This window comes from Acanthopagrus latus, chromosome 11 (genome assembly GCF_904848185.1).
Source record: "Acanthopagrus latus isolate v.2019 chromosome 11, fAcaLat1.1, whole genome shotgun sequence".
NCBI classification, from domain to species: Eukaryota; Metazoa; Chordata; class Actinopteri; order Spariformes; family Sparidae; genus Acanthopagrus; species Acanthopagrus latus.
The window spans coordinates 744,805-768,373 of record NC_051049.1 but is presented as its reverse complement, the minus strand read 5'-3'; the positions used below and the strand labels follow the sequence as shown (position 1 = coordinate 768,373).

Below are 23,569 nucleotides of genomic sequence, written 5' to 3'. Positions count from 1 at the left end.
CACAACACCTTCATAATGTTGGACTGATACACGGTGCATCACAACCAGACCATCAGATGTGACTGATGGTGAAACGTTGAGAAAACATCAACTCAACTCATCAACTCTGTTTCTGCTACATTTCATTATGACATCATGAGGACAGCAGGACGCTACTGAGACCAACACAACGATTTACTGGAATGCCCCTTTAGATTAAAGTGTGTGTGTGTGTCAGGTGGTAGCAGACACCAACATCAGCGCCATCGCCACTCAGGTAGAGAGTTTGTCGAGCAGCTCCAGCCTGTCAGCCAACACTGACACACCGGCAGCAGAGCCAGAGTGAGTACACACACACACACACACACACACACACACACACACACACGTACAGGTGTGTATAAAGACAGGTAGGTCTTACCTGGATCTCACCCCCCCCCCCCCCTCCTCCTCCTCAGGGGTCCGCGGCCCCGCAGCATCAGCCTGGAGAAAGGCTCTGAGGGTCTGGGCTTCAGCATCGTCGGAGGATTCGGCAGCCCACATGGAGACCTGCCCATCTACGTCAAGACCGTCTTCAGCAAGGTCAGAGCCAGGCTAGCTGTTTCCACCTGCTGACAGTCTTTGTGCTAAGCTAGGCTAACTCCAGGTCTGTGCTTAACCCACAGACAGGAGGACTATTAACAAATTTGACTGTTGGGCCATACTCAAGACAACAGGTCTGATATTAGCATGCTAATGTTAGCATTGTCAACCTAATTCATAAACTAGTTATAAATCAACTACTAGTCTCCACATCAGAACCAGGTTCTGTCCCTGATTATAAAAATAAAACGAACTTGACATTAGCATGAAGCTAACAGAAGACTAGCTGCTGCAGCCGACTCCTGTTCTCTGCTAAACCAGCCTCAGTGTGGCGGCAGCATGGTTGTAGTCCTGTAGTGTTTGTGTAAAACTGATCACGTGTTGCTGTGTGTGTTTCAGGGCGCGGCGGCGGTGGACGGGCGTCTGAAGCGAGGCGATCAGATCCTAACGGTGAACGGAGAGAGTCTGCAGGGAGTCACACACGAGCAGGCGGTCGCCATCCTGAAGAAACAGAGAGGAACTGTCACACTGGACGTCCTGTCATAACACACACACACACACACACACACACACACACACACACTTACCTGCATGCATATACCTGCAAACACACACACAGAAGATCACACACTTTGACTCTTGGGCGACATCATCATCATCATCATGAACTCTGAACTTCCCAACATGCAAAAAAAGAAACGGCATCAGATGGTGTCCACACACACACGCACACACACGCACACGCACACGCACACACACACACACACACACACACACAGATGTGACCACTTCACACTTTAATTAAAACAGAGTTTCTCAACCTTCGGGTCGAGGCCACCTGTGGGGCCACCTGATGGACGGATGAGGTCATCAGAAACAGATCAATATTCTGATGTTTATTAAATGTTTGCTGGTCCGATTGTTTTCATGTCTCAACATCTATCCAGCATATTTACATGAAGTTATCAGTTTCTCTTCCTGCTCCCCAGAAGAATGTTTTTAAAATCATTTGGTGACTCTGACTGCCTGTTAGCATGTTAGCATGCTAATGTTTGCTAAGTAGCACCAAACACAAAAAGGAAAATGTCATTATTTAGTTTTGCTGGTTTTAAAACACTTAAACGATGACCTGATAAAACGTCACCAAAGTATTTAGTCCCATGAAAGAGAACCTGGTGCTTATTGGCTGCTGTCTGTAACACTGAGTGACACAGTTCTTTCTTCAGATGTAAATTATGTTGGTTTAGATCTTCTGCTTTAAACTGAAAGTGCTTTGAGTGCTTTTGGTCAGACACAACAAAACATTAGAAGACGTCCAGGAACTCTAAAATAGACGTTACAGCAGCATCAGCCTGTACTCGCTCATCGCTACCAGCCACAAGAACTCAGATCCTGAGAACTGAACAGAAACGTTAAAAGAACAACAACAAAACACCACAATGTTAAAGAAAGTGAGAAAGTTTTTGCATCCGTCTCTTTATTTGAATCTGCACCAAAAGTGAATGTTGTGTGTTCTGGACTGAGACTCGTCCTCTGAGGTTGGTAGAAATCTGTTCAGTAGTTTTTGTGTAATCCTGCTGACAAACCAACAAATTACCAACTGACACTGGTGAGAACATTTAATTGGCAGGTTGTTAGATAATGAAAGTAAGATTAGTAAATGTATTACAGTTCATCTTTTTGGGGAACATGAATCTCGAGTCAGTTTCATGGAAATCCATCAAAGAGCTGTTGAGATGTTTCAGTCTGACGCTCAATAATTAAAAGTCATTAAAGACAGTCGTCATCACTGGAACTCATGGATGGCAGCAAAATGTCAAATCCATCAACACATTTCTCTTAGTGCCAAAAACACAGAGACTGAACATGATGTCACACACACAGAAGGTTGAGAAACTCTGTCACCAAACCAACTTTGCTTCGAAAATCATCTGAAAATAAATCAATATGGAGTGACGTGAAAATCCAGCCGGCACCCGATAATAGATCTCTACAGTCTGTCGGCTTCTGAGGAACAACGGGGAGCTTTGTGTTCATGGATGAAAAGTTTCATAATCCAGAGGAAGAAAAGGGAAGCTTCGATGAAAACTGAATGTTAAGTTCTGGAACAACTGCTGCAAACGTTAGCTTAGCATCCCCTTTGTTAGACTGATTAGCTGTTAGCCACAGAGTAGCAGTTGTTATAAATGTGGAGACTGTAACACAAGTGATCCTTCCAACCCTCGTCAGCATTTTCATTTGTCATCACAGACAAGAAACAGCTGCCAGCAGATACGAAGATAAAATAACGTTTCATTTTCAAATTGGCAGTAATCAGTCCTGCGTCATGTTATCAACACAGAAACATCTGTAGCTGATTCAATATTGGTATTCAGAGGCTCCCATATAAAACTGTGAAACTACCAGAGAGATTGGATCATTTCTCAGGTTCGTCGTGTTCAGGTGTTTATGTTGAACACTAAAAAATCTGAGAATAATGTGATTAAACCAAACTAATGTAGAATCAAACGTCCAGCTGAGATTGATCACACAGTCTGAGCTGGTTTCACCCTGAGAGGATCGTCTCTCTAACCTGAGGACCAACATGTCGACGCTGCGACTGTGTTCAAAACATCCTCAGAATATCAAGTCAGAACCTGTTAAAACAGCCGACCGCAGCATGTTGGTCTGTGACAGAGGAGTTCTCTCTGCATCACATTTATATTGGATCAGATGAAGTTCTTAATAATGTTAAATAATAAAGTGCCATATTCCTTCCTACATAAAACAGAATACACAATGTTTCTTCCACTAATGAATCCATATGACACATAAGAGAAACTAATTTAATGTTAAATTCTCGTGTGTCTCCATGGAGATGACCCCCTATCGCCCACGGCAACAGATACAGTGTCTTCCACATGATGGTTTCCATGGAGGGAGAAGTTAAGAGATTTAGAGTAGTTATAAAAGTCCAGAAGCAGACGAGAATCAACAGACTGACATTTGGTACGACTCTCTTGTTCTCCGTCCAAGTCAGAGAGACGTCAGACTCCAGGGTGTTTTTAGCCTAGCTTAGCACAAAGACTGGAAACAGAGGGAAACTGTTAGCATAGCTCCTTCAACAGGACAGCTGGTGCTGGGTTTACATGGATCCTCTGTAGGTGCTCAGGATGTTGTTTTACATGAGATGTGTTGTAGTCAGACGTCCTGCAGTCAGACGACAGTCAAGTGCAGAATAATCACAGTGTTTTAATCACTTTTGTGCTTAAATTAACGTTTTTTACATGACAGAAAATGTTCCAATTAGCACATAAAATAACATTTTTCAGTAAAGTTGGATATTAAGGACGCTGCACTGATCCCAGAACCACAGATGACTTTCATGTTGACGGCCTGAAGTCATTTTTGGATTCATCAGGCAATTTGTCTTGTTAAAAAACTTCATTAATGGATAAATTAAAGTAATATTCAGGTGAAGAAAGATATTTAGTGTCACGAGGACTTTACAGACGATGTGTGTCGTCACTGCTTTCAGCAGTTGTTGGATGCTAACTGTTGCTAACAGCCTGTTGTCTCCTTTTTACATCTCTAATTAATCGACTATACAAGATGCATGTAATTAACACGTGAATCAGTCAGATGTAGAGATGATTTCTTCCTCTCTGATGGAGCTAGGCTAACAGTTCCCCCTGCTTCCAGTCTTTGTGCTAAGCTAAGTGAAACACACCTGGGACTTCTCTTTAGCTCCTTCATCACATCTGAGCTGCTCTTCTGAAGTTCTCATTAACCATCAGTAAACTTAAAACTGACAAACCCTGTAATGTGTAAATCTGAAGCGTATGATGAGGATGAATAAATCTGTATTCACTCAGTTCATAATGAACCATCTGATTCAGCTAACAGATTATCTTTAGACTCTCATCGGCCAAACGTTTCATAATTTGAGGTACATTTTCTTAATTTTGCGAAATGTGATTTAAAATCTTGAAGACTAAGTGTAAATATAAGAACAGCTTCTGCTTCCTGATTCCAGGTCTGTATTATGAACTTAGCCTTCAACCGACTGTAACCCTCCAACTGATCCCTGCGCTGTGGTCATTTATTTAACCTGGTTACCTGCCTGCATCAGCATCTAACCTCAGATTAAATTAGATGTCACAAACGTGGCCTGTAGTTCAGATGGAGAACCAGAGGACTCGTGTCAGCCTGTTGCCTTCTGTCTGATAGCTGTGTTAGCAGAGCTGCTAACGTCTGGAACAGTTTAGTTCTGCTGAGATGTTTGATGTGTGACTGAACTCATTAACAGCAGCAGTTTGTGTTGATGTTAGATGAGCTTCAGCAGGATCCTGGAAAACATATCAATCAAGTGCAAAATACTTTATGTTCAGCTTTGTTTCGTCACAATGGATGTCTTAATTTTTGGTACTTTATTTGTAGATGTCTGAGTAGATGAACTGTAATTTATTTTGTGATCTCGCTGGAAATTAACTCTGTATTTTATGTTAATTATTATGTGTTGATGTGTTTTGTGTCTGAATCGTTGTCAGAAATCACCATGGAAACCCTGCAGCTTCGGTTTGCCTTCATCAAAGACTCGACAGTCGAGTCCATGTCAGAAACCAGCTGGGTTTGCACTTTATTTTCCATAATTTCTTCATGATTTCCTCAGATGTTAAGTGGAAAGAATTCTGTTATTTTTTGGTATTTATAGAGAAAATAGAGATAGATCTCAGTTGAATTTTTTTGTCAGAGCACAATAAATGATTAATGAAGCTTTTGAATCTTTGGAGGAAGTTAATTGTTCAGAAAAGCTCGTCAGATGTGCTGTTGTGATGTCACTACATGGTTAATACTGCTCTCTCCTTAGCTCCATTACAGTGATGCTAACAAGCTGTTAGCAGCAGTAGCAGTTAGCAGCAGCAGTTAGCCGTGTGCTCATGGACGCACAGACGACCGTCACTGGATCACTTGATACTGAAGAGAACTTAAAACATGAAGATCTGTGTGGAGTTCTGAACGGTCCCTGCCTCCCCTTCAGCTCTACAGCGCCCCCCTGTGGAGACAAACACCCATCAGCCAGAGCATCATAACCTCCTGCCCAACACCGTCGACCCGATGCTGCCAGAACCGCTTTGACCCATCGAGGTGGTGGCGGTGGTGTAGTTGGGGCCTCGATGGATCGGACATGTTTGTCCAGTACATCCCACAGATCGACTGGACTGAGATCTGAGGAGTGTGGAGTCAAGTCAGCGCCTTGACTCGTCGTTGTGTTCCTGACCCAGTTCTGCAGCGCAGCTGGGCAGGTTACCCCTCTGAAAGAAGCAGCTGCTATTAAGGAAGACCGTTTCCATGAAGGGTGTACGGGTCTTCAGTGTGAACAGCAGGAAACAAGGTTCCTCAGCAGAACATTGTCCAAAGCCGTCTACCCATAATGCATCCTGGTGCCTTCTGTTCCCCAGGTGAGCGGGCCATCCACACCATCAGCCCACCTTCCTCCAGCGCTCCATGGTCCAGTTCTGATGCTGATGTGCCCATTGACCAGGGACAAAACTGTAAATCTCTTGAGCGTCACAACCCCTGCGAAATTCTGTGGAGGTCTGTAGCGCGCACACGACTTTATACCAGGAAGTGGATCCGTTCTGTCCTCATGCTCCACTGAGCTCCAAAGCTGTGTCCAGGTTTACTGTAACGTCCGTGGTTCTGACACCTTTCTATCAGAACACGCGTCTCTGAGCGCCCACGACTCTGTCGCTGGGTCACCGGTTGTCCTTCCTGCTGTCGTCTCGCCATCATTAGGTGGATTTTGTCAAAGCTCGCCTGTTTCTCCTCCGTCCATCACATCAGAGCTCAAACTGTCCACTGCTGCCTGATTCATCAAACTGTGACGAGATGATCAACGATTTTCTCTTCACCTGTCACCTGTCAGGTATAATGCTGCAGCTGAACGTTCAGGTCAGGTACCTTTGTTCCCCCTGGGTTAAAACCATGTCCTGAATGAGTAATCTCATTACTTTGGGAGTCTGTTAGTCATTTTAATTAGAAACTTTCTGGTCATTAGACTTCGTACAGAAAGACTCTGATGTTTAACCAGCTGTGAAAATGTGACACAGTAACTTGTGATTGACAAGCTGTGGACCAGAACAACAGGTCTGATGTCAGTCTGTGGATCAGAACAACAGCAGGTCTGAGGTCAGTCTGTGGACCAGAACAACAGGTCTGAGGTCAGTCTGTGGATCAGAACAGCAGGTCTGAGGTCAGTCTGTGGATCAGAACAGCAGGTCTGAGGTCAGTCTGTGGATCAGAACAACAGGTCTGAGGTCAGTCTGTGGATCAGAACAACAGCAGGTCTGAGGTCAGTCTGTGGATCAGAACAACAGCAGGTCTGAGGTCAGTCTGTGGATCAGAACAACAGCAGGTCTGAGGTCAGTCTGTGTCGTCCCCTTCAGGTTTATCACAGCTGATTTCTGTAACACGTGTTTAATTATTAATCATGAGTCATTCTTCATGGATGACTTATTACTCAGCAGCACAGATCACAGGACAGACGGCTGCGTTTCCTCGTGTTTACTGAACATGTCACAGGAAAATACAGATTCATCTGATCTACTTCATCTCACAACTCCTCTAAAGAAGAACACAAAGGATCCGTCACAGCAAATATTAAGTATAATCAACATGGATGACATCTGAAGTAAGCTCCGCCCGCCTCAGTCAACAGGTACAACGAAACAAACACATGTGAGACAGCATCATGTGTAAATGTACGACTTTATGAAAAGATTTCTCTGTGTGTGTTTTGTGTTCCTCCAGTTTGTGACGACCACGTTCAGGCAGCCAATAGGATCAGAGCACAAGGTCACATGGCGGTGACTTTGTCATCAGTGCTGTCAATCACCAGGTTCTCGTAGGCATTTTTGTATTCTTGGCTCCTGGTGAACACACAGACACACATTTAAACTTTAAAACTGTCATAATTTTAATAGAACAACACAGTTCAGTTTAGTCCAGTTAGTAAAGTCAGAAAATGGCACTTTACGAACACGTAGTAAAAAGGTAATTTTTTGTCTTCTAATAAAGACGACCTGAATATAAAGCGAGTTCCTCGTGACAACAGAAGTAATGCAGGTTGTTCTCACCTGACGGCGCTCAGCTGAGTGTCGTAGGCGTCTCTGTTGGTCATGACGAATTCATTTTGTTTGTCTGAGTCCACAGAGACGTGCTCCCTGCAGACAGACGCTCGTCATTAGGACCACGTTATTAAATTGAATTTATTTTTAATTAAGATTTAAAGAGCTGAATTGGGCTCAACTCATGTTTTATTCAGGGACTCCTGCTTTAAGTAACACTGAGAGATATTCAGAGAGGAAGACGTGACGATTAGAACCGACTAACACAAACTATAAATGTCAAATCAGTTCGCTTATTATTATTATCATTATTATTATTATTATTATACATTTTTCATTGTGTATATCTACAAAACATTCCCACAGCTATTTCCCTTCAAACTAACAAACTGGAACCCAAAAGTATGATCAAGATAACAGTAATAATAATATATTGTCACTGATGTAAAACAGAAATAAGAACAAAATTCGATTTGGAGAAACTGAAAATATTTGACATTTATGGAAGAACTTCAGTAACAGCAGCTCAGATTTGCAGTTTTAAGGTTAAACTGTTATAAACAGTTCCAGTGAGTCAAATATAAACATCATGATAATAAATAATATCTGCTGATTAAAGACGAACCTGCTGGAATCACACCAGGCCTTTTTCACCAGGATGGAGATGAAGGCGAGGAAGAGGAAGCCGGAGACGGCGATGATGCCGGTGAGCCACTGAGGCAGCGGGCGGTCGCTGGCCTTCGACTGACCTGCAACACACACACACACACACACACACACACACACACACACTATGAAACATGTCATACGGTGAGTTGTCAGGTGAGTTCAGTTGCTCTCGCTCGTGTTATATTGTGAACTCTAAGATGTTTTCAGGTGTATATAAATATCTGGACACACCTGTTATCTATCTGCACACTGAATACTATTTATAATGTACCGAATAAAAATCCCTTAAAAGACCGTCTGCCTCGTTCTCAGGTGTGGAACCTGTAACACTCGTTTGTTTTTGTAACACTGTGTTTGACCACTAGAGGCATCTGTTATGAGTTATTTTCAGATTCAGGAACAAATGAAAGGATCTCCACTGCCAGAAAACAGGTCAACACCTTGAATAAATACATAAAGTGTTTGGTGTGCTGACATCAACACATTAAGGATTAATTAAAGCTTTAATTAAGGTCAGATAAACTGTGTGCAGTGCAGTGGAGAACACAACATTTCCAGCTGAAAGTTCTTCAGAACTTATTTACAGAACTGTTATCAAAAGTTACTGAAGACTGTGACCTCAGTCGAGATGTTACCAGGAAATATAAAGCTGCTTCCTCGTTCACTTATCAGATTCAGGCGTTCCTTTATAATTCATCCTCACAGATTAAAGATTGAATTACACAAACATTTCAAAGTTCAAACTGACGTCTTCAGACTTCTTATTCACACCGACGGTCACAAAAGATTCAAATTATCAGAGAAAAGCAGAAACTTCTTTTATTAACTGAATTTCTTATAATCAAAATTCTGCAGCATGATTCCACGTCTGAGTGACGATTTACAAACCAAATGATTAATCAAGAAAACAACATGCAGATTAACTCAGAGTGAATATCTTTAGTTGTCACTCGAAACCAGTTTAAACACGACCTGTCTGTCTGTCTGTCTGTCTGTCTGTGAGCTCCTACCTGTCTGTCTGTCTGTGAGCTCCTACCTGTCTGTCTGTCTGTGAGCTCCTACCTGTCTGTCTGTCTGTCTGTCTGTGAGCTCCTACCTGTCTGTCTGTCTGTGAGCTCCCACCTGTCTGTCTGTCTGTCTGTCTGTCTGTGAGCTCCTACCTGTCTGTCTGTCTGTGAGCTCCCACCTGTCTGTCTGTCTGTGAGCTCCCACCTGTCTGTCTGTCTGTCTGTCTGTGAGCTCCTGTCTGTCTGTCTGTCTGTCTGTGAGCTCCTACCTGTCTGTCTGTCTGTCTGTCTGTGAGCTCCTACCTGTCTGTCTGTCTGTCTGTCTGTCTGTCTGTGAGCTCCTACCTGTCTGTCTGTCTGTCTGTCTGTGAGCTCCTACCTGTCTGTCTGTCTGTCTGTCTGTCTGTGAGCTCCTACCTGTCTGTCTGTCTGTGAGCTCCTACCTGTCTGTCTGTCTGTCTGTCTGTCTGTGAGCTCCTACCTGTCTGTCTGTCTGTCTGTGAGCTCCTACCTGCCTGCGCCGTCACTGCTGTGGCCGTCAGCAGCACACAGGAAATCACAGCAGAAAGTTTCTTCATCGCTGATTGTCGCTCCGACTGAAGCAGGAGAGAAGGAGGGCCGAAGCTGCAGCAGTGAAACTTGAACGTCCGACAGCGACGGCAGAGTGAAGCTCAGTGTTCAGGTGGAGCTGTTGTTTGTCAGGTGAAGCAGCAGGTCTGTTAATGTTTAACTCAAACTCACAATAAAGACTTTGATTCACAGGAAGAGCTTTTATCTGCCCTCTGGCTTTACAGCCTCAGGAGGAGAAACGCTTCATGAGTCTGTTCTTTGATAAGCAACTGTAGATGTGAGTCGTGTCGTCTTTAATTTCTCAACGTCTGCTCAGTAAAACCTCCACAATCATGAACCACAGCAGCTTCTCACCCTCAGGCTGCAGCTGTTGCTTTAACTGAAATCTAACAAGCTGTCGACCCAACAGCCAGATAAAGGATCAGTTCAGGCTCTGCTCGCCCGCATGCTGACGGACGGTCGGGGCGCTGATGTCACATCGAGTCCAGACCAAACATCACACCAAACAGCGCCGCAGAACAATCAGGTCCATCTCAGCTGGTGCACACCGGAAATACTCACATTAAACCAAACATGGCTGAAATGTGTCGTTAGCACCGTTAGCTGTTTACATTAGTTTGAGTTCTAACAGCAGAAGAAAGTGTTCTGATCCAAAACCAGCCAATATTTTCATTGTTGATTTTCTGGTGGATTCATGGATTCATTGATCAGCTGTTTGTTCTGTTAGGCGTCAGATATTCAGTTTACAACGAAATATTCACATTGAACCAGCTGGAATAAAACTCAAACTGAATTATCGATTATTAAACTAGCTGCAGATGAATTTAGCGACTGACTCACTGATGAAGCTCGGCAGCGTCAGTATTTATGAGAATCAGAATGAGGAAGATTTAACAGATTGTGAAAATATGGAGTTTGAACGATTTAATCTTTGTCTTGATGATAAAATAGATTTTTCCTCATTTGGTTTTAAAACCCTCCAGAACCTTAGGCTCCTGGAGGTTCCGTGGTCCCAGTCCAGGCCCCGGGACTCTACAGTATAAGGCAGGTGGAGGAAGAGGAGGGTTTGGATCTGAGCATGCCCATGAGGTTCAGGTTGAACTGGGCCGGGTTGAAGTCCTTCAGGTCGGACGCGGTGCTCTGCTGGTCGTCTCGAGTCTTCTCCCTGGAGGTGACCCGGTACTGGGCCTTGACGTTCCTCAGAGGGTTGTAGTCCGGACTGACGTGGTCCGGACAGCGAAACACCTCCTTGATGACGGCGCCCTGCTGAGACAGCGCCACGAAGCCGTTCCTGAAGGTCACCATCCTGACGACCGGGGCGTAGACGTACTGAACGTACAGCAGCTTTCCTGACAGGAACAAACAAAACAGCTGAGTGACGACAGAACCTGGACTACAACCTCCAGTGTGGTTTGTTGACATCGTGCTCATGTGAGGCGGGTTCTGTCGGCGTCTAGTGGCTGTAGCGTGTATAGCAAAGGAGGAAGTCAGAGCGAGGAGTCGAACACGCAGGAGAAAGACTCCGGCACACGGTCCGGTTCACCTGCTGTCACGTCTAATGACAACAACGTTTTGGTACGTAGACCTTCGTAGATTAACCTGATGAAGGTCCAAGTACCAAAAACTCTGTAGTCATTAATGTGGCTGCAGGTGAACCGGACCGTGTGCCGAGTCTGTCTCCTGATTCTGAATGTGTTCTTGAAATATCACGTTCGCAAGAATGTGATATTTCAAGAACACATTCAGATGACAGATGAACGACCAAAAAACATATAAACCTCCTGACAGGTTGTGCTGAGGAACCCAGGACTTCAACTCTATTCTGTTCTGATCCAGAACTGTTAACTGTGGCCCGGTTCTGACAGCTCAGACATCACAGGCACAGATCCAAAGACACACGAACAATGGTAGGAAATCTTTTTAGTGACTTAAAGTGCGACAGAAACAAACAGCGACCGGCATCTGTTACGAGACGTGCAGCAGGAATGAATCATGTCTTTCAGAAACTGTTTGTGAGTCGGTCCACATGAGTCCGTACCTGAGGAGACGTCCCACACTTTGACGGTTCTGTCCTGAGATCCTGTGAAGACGAACTGGTCGCTGTCAGAGAACGCAGCCGAGAGGACGCCCTCAAAGAAGAAACCCTGAACATCAACAGAATAAACTCTCATCAAAGAAACTGTCCCAGCTGGTTTAATAATCGGCTTATGTTTCTCTTTTAGGACACAGAAAACATTTTATTCCCTGTGGAACTGAAATGTAATCATGAGTCTGAACTGACCACAGCTGCTGTGTGTTCTCTTATAACTGCTGAGGGAAGAACTGTGTTTTTAAAACAGCAGAATTTGGAAAATAAGCTGCTGTTTTGTAAAATGTACATAATCTACAGTCTGTTCTGACATCACTTCCTCTGGTGGTTGAGTGCAGAAGGTTCTGACCTTGTACTCCATGGTGTGGTCCAGTACCAGCGGGTTGAGGGCCCACAGCCTCTGAACGGCATCCTCGGAGCCCACCAGAGCGTGGGTCCCCCAGGTACTGCCCGTCACACAGGTGACTCTGCTGCGGTGAGGCTCCAGATCAGAGCTGCTGCCGCTGCTGAAGTCGTGGAGCTTCACCTCGCCGCAGCTCGTCCCGTACAGCAGCCAGCGGTTGGACAACAGCGCCATGGAGGACGGCGGGCCGTGGAGCAGGGACAGGGGGAAGCCCTTCAGCGGTCCCTCCACCGTGGGGAAGCTGTCTCTGGTGGTGATCTCGAACAAACGCACTGAGTCCTCGTAGGCCACCGCCACGTGCTTCTCCTGGGGGCTGACGGCCAGGCAGAGCACCCTGGAGAGGCTCTCTGGAGGGGGGATGCAGAGCGTCTCCTGAGGCAGCGCCAGCGGGTAGATGAGGACGGTCCCGGTGGTCAGACCGCAGAGCAGCAGCCGTTTGTTCTGAGCCAACTCCAGACAGCAAACCTGAGCAGAGACCGCCAAGCGCTCTGATAGAGATCCTGCAGGGACCAGGAGGAGGCGTTAGAGACACAACAGCTGGAAGCTCCACCTGCTGACGGTGCCGTCAGAAACATCTGCCTCATTTATGAATCAGTTTGAGTTTGATGAACAGAATGAGGCCAAACAAACATGTTGCTTCTCTCTGACCTGTGAGGTTGTTCCAGCTGATCACCTCCGTCTGACTCTGCTGTCGGACGTAGAAAACTCGATCCGTGTCTTTAGTGATGGCGACGTGGGCGCAGCCTGCAGGGATGTGGGCGACCGGTTTGTGTCGGGTGTCGTACTTCAGACTCCACAGATGGACGCCGGCAGCAGCAGCCGAGGCAGAAATCACCAAGTTGTTATAAAGAGCCAGAGAAGTGACGGGAGAATCTGAACCACACAGGGAGTCCAACAGAGCTCCGGTGGTCACAGACCAGATCTGAGAGGACGACAGGAAGACACAGATGATGCTGCTGTGATGTGACGGTCAGGAGACAGTCCAGTCCTCCTCCCCTCCTCCCCTCCCCTCCTCCTCCCCTCCTCCCCCTCCTCCTCCCCTCCTCCCCCTCTCCCCCTCTCCTCCTCCTCCTCCCCCTCCCCTCCCCTCCTCCTCCCCTCCTCCCCCTCCTCCTCTCCTCCTCTCCCCTCCTCCCCCTCCTCCTCTCCTCCTCCCCTCCTCCTCCCCTCCTCCCCTCCCCTCCTCTCCTCTCCTCCTCCTCTCCTCCTCCCCTCCTCCCCCTCCTCCTCTCCTCCTCCCCTCCTCCTCTCCCCTCCTCCCCCTCCTCCTCTCCTCCTCCCTCCTCCTCCCCTCCTCCCCCTCCTCCTCTCCTCCTCCCCCTCCTCCTCTCCTCCTCCCCTCCTCCTCTCCTCCTCCCCTCCTCCCCCTCCTCCTCTCCTCCTCCCCTCCTCCTCTCCCCTCCTCCTCCCCTCCTCCTCCCCCTCCTCCTCTCCCCCTCCCCTCCCCCTCTCCTCCTCCTCCTCCCCCCCTCCTCCTCCTCCCCTCCCCCTCCCCTCCTCCCCTCCCCCCTCCCCTCCCCTCCTCCCCTCCTCCTCTCCTCCCCTCCTCCCCTCCTCCCCTCCTCCTCCCCTCCTCCCCTCCTCCCCTCCTCCTCTCCCCCTCTCCCCCTCCTCCTCTCCTCCCCTCCCCTCCCCCTCTCTTCCTCCTCTAAAACTTAGTAGGATTTGATCGTGTGTGTGTTTGTGTGTGTGTGTGTGTGTGTGTGTGTGTGTGTGTGTGTGTGTGTGTGTGTGTGTGTGTGTGTTACCCGTATGAGCTGGTCAGCAGCTCCGGAGACGAGCAGCCGGCAGTCTGAGGAGACGCAGGCGGACAGAACGCTGTCCTCGTGCTGGAGGTCCAGGAATCTGTCCACCGAGTCTTGGTCCACGTTGAAGAGGCTCAGAGTCCGATCGCTGCCTGCACACACACACCAGCCGCAGGACGTCACGCTCACACACACACACATTAAACCAGTCACACACTCGGATTCATCTGGTTTTCTTGTCCAAGCCTGAAAAATGCTTCAGTAGTGAAAACTGAGCGGTGAAATAAAAGTCAGTCTTCAGTAAAATGTTTGCAGTGGATTTAATATTAATGAAAAAGCAGAAATAAGTAATAAATATTAATTTGTTAAGAACACAGAGAACTACTGGAACCTCTCTGAACATCATCTGAGATCTAACAATACTGTCAGAGCCAGTTTTTGACTGTCGTCGTCTTATTATCATGTTGTGGCAAACAAGTGAGCACTTTGCTTGATTTTGCTTTAAAGTGACAGAGTGAATGTAAGTGTGAGCACAGTTCAGCTGAGGTCGCTTATTTGTTAAGAGCGCAAAAGCATAAATAAACGTTTGGTGACACGACGATAACGTGTTTCATTCATTCACTGGACCCAGAAGACGACGCGTCAGCTACTACAGCAGCAGTACAGCAGCTACTCAGGCGCTTAGGTTGGTTTTGTTGTTTTATTTTGATAAGAACAGGTCACTACAAATATAATCAATATAATAATATAATCACTGATGATGTGGTTTAAATAAAACAAGTCGTACCTGCTATCAGGATTTTTTCATCTTCAGTGACTGAAAGTAAAGACGGAACCAGAGGAAACTCAGCAGCCGTCTGTCTGCCGGACCTGGAGACCTGCAGACAGGAAACATCATCATCATCATCATCATCATCATCATCATCATCATCATCAGTCATGTTGGTTAAAACACACATTCTCCTGAAATGTGTTTTTCTTCTACTCAGTTTCACACATGGAAAAAACATTATTTTTTGTTTCATGTGTTTTCACAGATGGAAAAATAAAATTCTCCTTTTTGTCACCAGAGTTATACCAAGTGATAAACACAGAGGAGAGACAACATAGACCAGACTCAAAGATCTCGTCATTTGTCCCTCTGGGCTTCCGTACTGAGCAGTTTAATATGGGGACAAGTTTCCAGCAGTGAGAAGATCGTAAGAATACAGAGGAAAATAAACCGAGGATCAAAAGTCTGATTCAGATCCATGATACTCTCCAGGCAGCGCTGGAGGAAGTATTCAGATACTTTACTACAGTAAAAGTACTAAAACCACATGGTATAAATACTCTGTTACAAGTAAAAGTCAAAATGTAACTTCAAATTAATCAAAGGACAAAGCATCTGTGAAACCAAAACTTCAAACTGATTTGACTAATAATCAGCTCATCAATAAATCATTACAGTTGTACTCAAACGTTTTTACGTTTTGTGTAAAGTAACTAAAGCTGTGAAGTAACTGCAGTGAAGTAAACAGTAAAACGTTTCCTTCTGAGACGTGTTGAGATCGAGTGCCTCAGATCTGATCTCAGGTAAAGTACTCGAGTACTTAGTTCCTCACCTGATGGAGAACTCCGTCTGCAGAAACGATGAACACTTTCCCGTGTTTTGGTAACGTGGCAGACTTGACCACAGTGAGACCTCCCTGACAGTTCTCCAGCTGCGTCTCCACAGTTTGAGTCCCGCTGACAGGATGACAGATTCTGACCCGACCAGAACCACACAGAGAAAACACTGAATCTCCCAGAACTCCCAGAACCACCGAGCCTCCATCATCACTGCTGCTGCTGCTGCTGAGGAGCTCAGAGCCATCCAGCTTCAACACCTTCACCTGGAACAACACACACACACACACACACACACACACCTGTTCAGGTCCAAACTGTAGAATCCTCACAGAACCAGATCAACAGTTGTTCTTCATGCAGTAGAACCCGACTACCTGTGTGCAGCTGTGAACAAACAGCACCTGATTCTGCTCACACAGGTGGAGGTGCACTGAGGAAGGGGCGGAGTCAATAGGCACCGCCTCCTGGATACAGAGAAGCTGTTGGCCGTCCATCAGGCTCCACCTCCTCAGAGAGCCGTCGGCAGCCAATGAGAGACAGTGGGAGGAGCTGTCAATCACTTTGACAGACAAAACTGCCCCTACCAATCAAAATGACACAATAATTCAGTAATTATTAAAAACATGATTAAATGATGATGAACGGATCAGCTCAGACTGACCGGTGTGTCCCAGCAGGCAGTGGATGAGCTGCTGGTCAGCGAGGCTCCACACCGCCACCACGCCGTCATCAGAACCTGCCAGCAGAAGCTCCGCCTCCACACTGACGTCCATACAGAGGACACCTGGAGACACCATGACAGGTCAGACCTGCTGAGAGCTCCACCACCTGAGAACAGCTGGTTTTAATGCTCCTTGCCGGAATATTTATCATTTTCAATACATTCACTTCCAGGCCTGTAACTGTAGCGACTGTCACTGCATCACATCATCTATAAATCATAAACTGATCCAGGAACTAAACAAATCCTCTCTGACCTCCCGTCAGTCCGGTCAGTGTGCGCTGCAGCGCCCCCCCTGGCTGCTGCAGGAAGCTGCACTTAGGGAGGAGGATCGGCTCCGGACACGTCAGTAACCACTCCTCGCACTGGCTACACAGCTGACCAATCATGGAGGGGAAGGGCGTGGCCAAGGAGCAGAGTCTGGCCAACAGCTCGGTGTAAAACAGCGACATGTCTGAAACCAGAAGGAAACGTTTCCGCTCTGATGATAAATAAAGTTCTTTAAATATCACAACAGTACAGATGCAGAATCACAGACCCATGTGACCGTCCAGGAAGTCCAGACTGGGTTTCATCAGGACCAGAGCATCTCGGACCAGCCTGGTCTCAGTGCAGTCCATGTACTGGGAGCACTGGTCCAGGTCCTGGATCACAGTGGACACCCCGCAGACCCGGCTCTTACAGTACAGCCACTCAGCGCTGCCTGGAACCAGAAACAGTCCAGCGTGACAAAATGTGACTTTAAACATTCACAGCAGTATTCTACCTGACTGATCGATCCACTGATCAATAATTTGATCTCTACTAAAATGATTATAAAAAGAAAACACTGTAATAAAGTCATCAGAAGTGACAGATCAAGGTGGTTTGAGCTAATCACACTCATTGATCATGTGTGATCAATATATATCATCTGTAAGTTATATGACATCTATAATGTTGAAACATATTCGTGTTTATATGTCATTACTGTGCTCCACATCATGTTTTAACGTTTGTGATCTGACGGTGACTTTTCTTTGGTTCTGGTTCATAAAGAGTAAACTGGGTCGGCAGAGTAACTGGACGATTCTGTTACCGATGACTTCCTGTCGCAGCTCGTCCCACAGACCAGCATGCAGCAGGTGATGCGGCAGCTCCTGGAGCTTCCTGACGTTAGCCAATCCTGGAGCAAACCACAGCGGCTGGGGCGGGACCTGTGACCCAACACAACCAATCAGAACACGCCACGAACAAGAACATTTGGACAGACGAGGGTTCAGGTGTTGTTTTAGGTTCTGTATAATGGTTCTAGTTTGTCACGTCGACATTTGTCATGTTTCATCTGTTTGATTTGTGTGACTTGATTTAAAGAAAGAATACTGTTGTTTAATGTCTGTTGGACTCTCTGCGGTTCTGTGTGGTTCTGAGGCTCGTAATAAAATAATATAACACACTGCTGAATGGACCTTTGATTCTTTGTTCTTCTATCTTGTGTCAAATTAGTTTCTTAAGTTTCTGCATGTTTGTCTTCTCTGGATTTCACTCGTGACTTTTTATCTGATAATAATCCTGAGCCGGTCCGGACCGACTGCTGCTGATTCCAGCAGCGGTGATGAACTTTAATTGTTGCGTCATCGTGACAGTCGCTGGTACCTTTCTGTCAGAGAGGAGCAGCGACAGGCCCGGCAGAGCCGCCGGCTTCAGTTTCCCCGACCATCGACCCAGGAAGTACTCCGCCAGGATCCTGAGGCTCCGCCCCCGCTGCTCTGATGTCAGATACCGAGCTGAGACTGCCTCGCACAGACGCCTTCACACAAACAGACTCACAGATTTGACTCAAACATTTAACCAGACAGATTCTGATCCCTGTTTTTTAAATTTACCGGCTGTTGAAGCCGATGGTGGCGACTCCACCCGTCCAGCGTTCCTCCAGCTGATCCTCGAGGTCCCGTCTAAGTCGAGCCCAGAGGAAGGGGGGCAGCCGGATCAGCGAGGGGGTTGGAGGGAGGGAATATCTGTACACTGCACTGATGACATCATCATCCAGGGACATGACATCACGCAGCTCCGCCTCCAGCAGACCCTCCCTGTGGAGACGTCAGAGCGTTTTCTCACTCACTCATCTTATGGCAGACGGCTAATTAGCATTAGCATACATATATAACACCATGTTAATTTTTAAATCTATGAACCCAGAGTGATGGCCGCACCACCATCCTCTCACCTTGCCAGAGCGATGTATGTTAAGGCTCCGCCCACCAGCTCCTTCCCATGTTTGTCCTCCAGCATAAGTAAGAGCTGTGACATCATTTCATGCAAGTTGGCGCCCAGGCGTAGGCCTGTGAGCGGGGTGAAGGACGTCCAGCGTCTGGCTACAGACAGGATCAGTTTGAGGTGCAGAGGACAGCCGGTCGGCTCGAAGCTGTTCAGCACGGCGACGCTTTGCTCAGGTGTCAGAGTTCGCTGACAAGCTCTCAGGTACGACTCTACGATCTGTCTCCCGTCATCACGAGACAAACGCTCCACTTCAAAGAAACTCCCTGAAGTCCCGAACTTCAGGCGCATGTTGGCAAACACCTCGCTGTTAGTACCCGTCGAAACCACCAGGTGGACGTTGGGCGGGATGCTGGCTGGCAGCCAGTGGAGTTTGTGGGCGTGATGTTGGTCTGAGAGCTGATCCAGAGCGTCCAGGAGGATGAGCAGAGTGTTGCCCTGCTGGGAAACCTCTGAGAGGACGTTCCTGAAGAACCTGAGCAGCTCCAGGTAAGTGTTGGCCGTCAGCGGCGAGGGTGGAGTCAAACCACAGGCCAGACAGATCTGGAAGCAGATGCTGCGGAGGACTTGGTCGATGTCGAGTCTCTGAGGATGACGAGCCGACAGCAGCCTGATCACCACCACCGCCCCGGCATCCAGGACGCTACGCATCTCCTGCGCCAGTTTGCTCAGCAGAGCCGTCTTACCCATCCCAGCTGCCCCGTGCACCACTAGCGGGCCGTGGCGGACATTAGTTGACTCCCACATGGCGAGGCAGAGCTTACCCAGAAGCCCCTCCCTGCCATAGAGATCCCTGCAGAGCTCGGCGCTCACAGTCGTGTGCCATGCAACCTCCTCAACCAGCCAGTCTGAGATTTCTCCCTTTTCTTCCTCCGTGTTTCCCCAAATCCTCCGGTGCCTCCCGTCCACCGACGGATCCACTGCTGCTTCGATCCTGGCCTTCATCTGTGAGACGAACAGCTCGCAGACACCGTCTAGGTACTGAGCGTGCTCTTTGCGTTTCGGGTCGATGCTTCCCTTGCTGAGCTCCACGCAGTGCAGGTTGAGGATCTTCTGCGACTTGGCGTAGAGGCGGGACTTCAGGCCGGTGAGGAGTCCCTGAGCTTCTGCATCCAGCAGGCCGTCGGCGGTCAGATCCATGAACTTGGCAAAACGCTTGGGACCGTCCCTCGCCTTCTGACGTGGAATCTCTCGGACGAAGAGCAGAGCCGAGGCTTCGGGGGCGTCCTTCCACAAACCCTCCTTGAACTCTTGCTCTGTGACTGCGGACGAGAAGAGGAAGACACTCAGAACTCACAGACACGTTGAGACAAGCGAACAAACTGAGAGGCGTCTCTGACCTGATGTGAAGAAGTCGTGTTTCTGCTCAGCTGTGATGTCACCGGCTGCCTCGGCGTCCGTGGCGGCGGAGCGTAGGAGCTGCAACAGTTGAGTCTCTGTTAAATGCCAAGAAAGGACATTTTTGTCCCGCTGAGGCCCACACTCAGGTCGCAGGTCGCTGTAGTGGGGGAAGTGAGCCGTGACTGGCTGGAGGACGTAGGTGGGCGGGACAGCATTGTTGTCTTTTAAGAACCAGTGATTCAGCTGTTCGATGCCTTCAGGGTTTCTGGCAAGTTTGGACAAAAGAACTTCAAACTGCTTCTCCAGGATGAGGCGAGGAAGACCTCGGTGGCCGTACCGGTTTCCCAGCAGAGCCTTTGGAGCCCAACACAGGAAAATAATGAGTAGAAGAAGAATATTGGACTGAATAATTGATCAGAATCAGATCAGATTTAAAACAAATATGTAGTTCATGGAAGCTAACAGCTGCAGGAACCTCCACACAAAATACTTTCAATGCTTTTGACTGAAAACGTGAAGAAATCAGATGAGTCATGAAGTTTAACATGAAACAAACAATGGAGCAGAACTTTTTCACACCACTGAAATGATGTTAAATCTGAACTGTGATTTGAAAGCTGAGACTCACGATGAAAGTCGGACCGGCTGAGATCTTCTTGCAGCTCCTGATCTCCTGCAGGAAGATCTCAGACGCCTCGTGGTCTCCAGACACGTCGCCTCGAATCCCCCAACGCAGATCCACCACCTGCACAGGACGTGACCTCGCTGATCAATGAGCACATATTTATATACACATATATTATACAGTGTCTAACTTATTACTGTATTAATTATAAGAGCAAGACTGACCTCAAACACCAGCCCCAGACTGCGACAGAAAGCAAGGACTTCTGGGTAAGATCTCTCCAGCAGGGCTTTTCTCTCACTGCTCATATCTGAGCAGAGAGACAGAATAGATTTATTTATCCTCTGCTGCAGCTTTGACTGTTTTTATTTTTTTAATTAAATTTAATCCAATCAATTAAAACACATTTTAAAGATTCAGCTGCTCTGTGACAGCTGACTCGTGTCAACATGATGAAGCTCGTAACAGATGATTTTAGAAGTTACAGTCGTTCGTGTTGTTTTTGTCTGTGCGTCCCGTCTTAAATCCTCCATGTTTCATATCTCAGCGACCCTCCGTCTGCTGCTACACTCCTGACCTGCACATCCACACACTGATTCAGTCTTGTTCTGTTATCAAGCGTCAGAATACAACTTTTATTGTCGCTGTAGTATCAGACGCTGCATGCAGGTTTCAGATGCTCATACACATTTAAGAAACTCATTTCATGACTACAGTCGCAGAAACAACACAGAACATCAGCACTGATGATGTTCCTCGTCATCCTCTCCAGCAGTCTGATCTACACACTCACAAACTGCCTCTGACGGGCTGAAGTGACGTGATGACACACGACCAACAGGTTTGAACCCACAAATGTTGCGGTGAAGTTCAGACACACATCGACACACAGAGACAGCAGCAGTCGGTTCTGACCTGTGAACGTGGAGCTGACGAACACTCGGATCATGTTGGAGCTGGTCTTCATCCTCTGAGCTCCACCTGTCCGTCCCCTCAGGACGTCCTGCAGGCTGACCTCTCCTGCTCCTGCTGCTCCTGCTGCTCCTGCTGCTCCTCCTGCTCGATGCTCTGCCATTGTCTTCAGCCTCAAACCTTCTGTTTCCTCTTATTCAGACTGCTCCAGGTGTCTCATCGTTCCTCCCTCAGCCGCTCTTTAGTTTCCCTCAGAGAGTTTCCTCCAGGACAACCGGAGCTCCCACATGACCTGCAGTGAACCTGTCAGTGCACCGTTATCTAGTCATCAAATTAAAACCAAGATAACTGCATGAAAACCAAACAACATTGTTCCTCTGATGCTTTTTCATGATTAAGCAGAAACTGGAAGAGCGTCAGCATCTTACCTGAAGCACAGAGCAGTTCACCTGGACGCCCCTGTTTAAATCTCAGCAAGCACGAATGGTTTTACATTTAATGAAACATAGCTAACCTCAACCAAATTGTTCTAGCTGCTAATTTAGATGAGATGAGATTGGCTTTATTTATCCCACAACAGGGAAATTCACTTTTTACTACAGCTCAAGATGCAACAAGTACGGGAAAAAGAATCAGACAAATATGAATAAAGTTAAATAGAAAGAAACAGGATTTTTACAAAAAACAAAGCAGTGAGTGGAGAGAGATTGTTCAGGTGGCGCTCCAGTTAAACCGTCTGCGGACCAACTGAACCGACCCAAACTGTTTCTGCTTGAGACAAAACTCTAATTTACAGTTACATGCTGCAAAAGAAATAAATGACAGCTGCCAATCAGCTGATTCCATAACTGAAGGTGACGGAGAACAAGATGATCTGATAGATTATTGTAATGGTGAAAAGAAGTTGTGTTCACTGTGCGTCTTAGTGTCTTTACCCACTGGACTGGAGAATACACACACTGTACCTGCTCATCAGCAGCTCAGTGCTGAGCTCACCTGAGTGTTTACTGAGGGGCCGGTGGGAGTCGGGCCCTCGGGGGCCACCGATCACAGCTGCAGCTCGGCACTAATTACACAGAAGACGGAGGCGAGGATGATAATGAGGATAACAAAGCTACTGTGGAGCCAGAGAACATCTGCTGCACCTGCCGACTGTTACAGTCTTCATCATCAACACAAGCAGTCAGGTACAGGTGAGTCACAGGTGAGTCACAGGTGAGTCACAGGTGAGGGTTTCAGTGCTCCTCGTATCTTTATCAAAAAATAAACCTTCTTGTTTTGGATCACCTCTAAGTCATTCAGAATGCAGATATTTAGTAAATGTGTTCTGTAAACCATGAGGAGCACTAACCTCCATTACAAAGAGGCGTGTCAGTGAGTGACGTGGTCTCAGCAGACGACTTGTTGATGATGATGATGAACCTGCTCTTCATCCTGCGGATCTGTTTGTTCTGCACCTTTACCTCCAGGCTGTTGTTGAAGCTGTGGACCTGCAGCTCTCTGAGGACGTTGCATCATAAACTCCAGCTGGGAGACTTCAGCTCTGTACCTGCTCTGAGGTGTGAACGTATCTGTGGACGTCTGAGGCTCGCTCACCTCACAGACCCGAGCCAGGAAGTCCTTATATAGGCAAAAGGTGCAGCGCAGCAAAAACAGAGCCACACAACAGGTGTTAACAAGGTGTGAGACCTGTCAATCAAAGGAAGTATTGAGACAACGTGCCTTCAGACTGACTTCAGAAGAAGAGAGACGAGCTGACGTTCATCGTTCACTTCAAACACCATCAGTCTCATCACAGCAGCCTCCAGTGGACGTTACAGGAACTGCAGCTCGACGCTCCTCAGCTGAGGACGCTGCTGATTGGCTGCTTTAGGATACAAGTCACCAGCCACTGGATGATGGTGGAAAGTAACCAAGTATTTTTACTTACTATTTGTGTCCAATTTATGC

At 47.2% G+C, this 23,569-nt stretch overlaps 3 protein-coding genes across 16 annotated transcripts in view; 1 reads left to right on the top strand and 2 right to left on the bottom strand.

The window, feature by feature from the left end:
* Window positions 1-5,316, top strand: part of patj (PATJ crumbs cell polarity complex component) — an 87,354-nt gene extending 82,038 nt beyond the window's left edge. For all 9 annotated transcript variants that reach the window (XM_037115850.1, XM_037115844.1, XM_037115842.1 and 6 more), the window contains 3 exons: window positions 218-321; window positions 438-561; window positions 961-5,316. In XM_037115850.1, coding sequence (XP_036971745.1) covers window positions 218-321; window positions 438-561; window positions 961-1,107 — 375 coding nt within the window. In that variant the 3' untranslated portion in view covers window positions 1,108-5,316. The remainder of the gene's footprint in view (window positions 1-217; window positions 322-437; window positions 562-960) is intronic.
* Window positions 5,317-7,092: 1,776 nt separating this feature from the next.
* On the bottom strand, window positions 7,093-10,038 carry pdzk1ip1 (PDZK1 interacting protein 1). Its single transcript, XM_037115877.1, has 4 exons — window positions 9,858-10,038; window positions 8,296-8,419; window positions 7,680-7,766; window positions 7,093-7,472 (listed from the first exon to the last, which is right to left on the bottom strand). Exons 1-4 carry the CDS (start codon window positions 9,922-9,924, stop codon window positions 7,400-7,402), a joined length of 351 nt encoding a protein of 116 aa, XP_036971772.1. The 5' UTR covers window positions 9,925-10,038; the 3' UTR covers window positions 7,093-7,399.
* A 139-nt stretch (window positions 10,039-10,177) lies between these two features.
* On the bottom strand, window positions 10,178-23,490 carry nwd1 (NACHT and WD repeat domain containing 1). Of its 6 annotated transcripts, none has more exons than XM_037115853.1 (21): window positions 22,971-23,490; window positions 22,616-22,685; window positions 21,623-21,940; window positions 20,932-21,017; window positions 20,711-20,827; window positions 20,082-20,436; window positions 18,692-20,003; window positions 18,351-18,554; window positions 18,121-18,274; window positions 17,564-17,681; window positions 17,024-17,188; window positions 16,742-16,939; window positions 16,426-16,548; window positions 16,139-16,344; window positions 15,758-16,027; window positions 14,941-15,031; window positions 14,157-14,305; window positions 13,057-13,330; window positions 12,355-12,908; window positions 11,955-12,060; window positions 10,178-11,265 (listed from the first exon to the last, which is right to left on the bottom strand). In XM_037115853.1, the coding sequence occupies exons 3-21, from the start codon at window positions 21,780-21,782 to the stop codon at window positions 10,949-10,951; spliced, it is 4,959 nt and encodes a 1,652-aa protein (XP_036971748.1). In that variant the 5' UTR covers window positions 21,783-21,940; window positions 22,616-22,685; window positions 22,971-23,490; the 3' UTR covers window positions 10,178-10,948. The 6 variants fall into 6 exon arrangements, with proteins under 6 accessions (XP_036971748.1, XP_036971746.1, XP_036971749.1 ...); XM_037115851.1 differs by having other exon boundaries at window positions 21,623-21,922; XM_037115854.1 differs by having other exon boundaries at window positions 21,623-21,911.
* Window positions 23,491-23,569: the final 79 nt, after the last annotated feature.

Bases quoted from the DNA above. Each gene is read 5' to 3' on its own strand.
- pdzk1ip1 (XM_037115877.1), bottom strand. From the start codon at position 9,924: ATGAAGAAACTTTCTGCTGTGATTTCCTGTGTGCTGCTGACGGCCACA. The intron at 7,767-8,295 runs GTTCGTCTTTAA...GTCTGTCTGCAG, and splicing joins GCCTGGTGTGATTCCAGCAG to GGAGCACGTCTCTGTGGACT. The intron at 7,473-7,679 runs GTGAGAACAACC...TGTGTTCACCAG, and splicing joins ACTCAGCTGAGCGCCGTCAG to GAGCCAAGAATACAAAAATG.
- nwd1 (XM_037115853.1), bottom strand. From the start codon at position 21,782: ATGGCAGAGCATCGAGCAGGAGGAGCAGCAGGAGCAGCAGGAGCAGCA. The intron at 20,437-20,710 runs GTGAGTCTCAGC...TGGGCTCCAAAG, and splicing joins CAGCCGGTCCGACTTTCATC to GCTCTGCTGGGAAACCGGTA. The intron at 12,909-13,056 runs GTCAGAGAGAAG...TGGTCCCTGCAG, and splicing joins CAGCTGGAACAACCTCACAG to GATCTCTATCAGAGCGCTTG.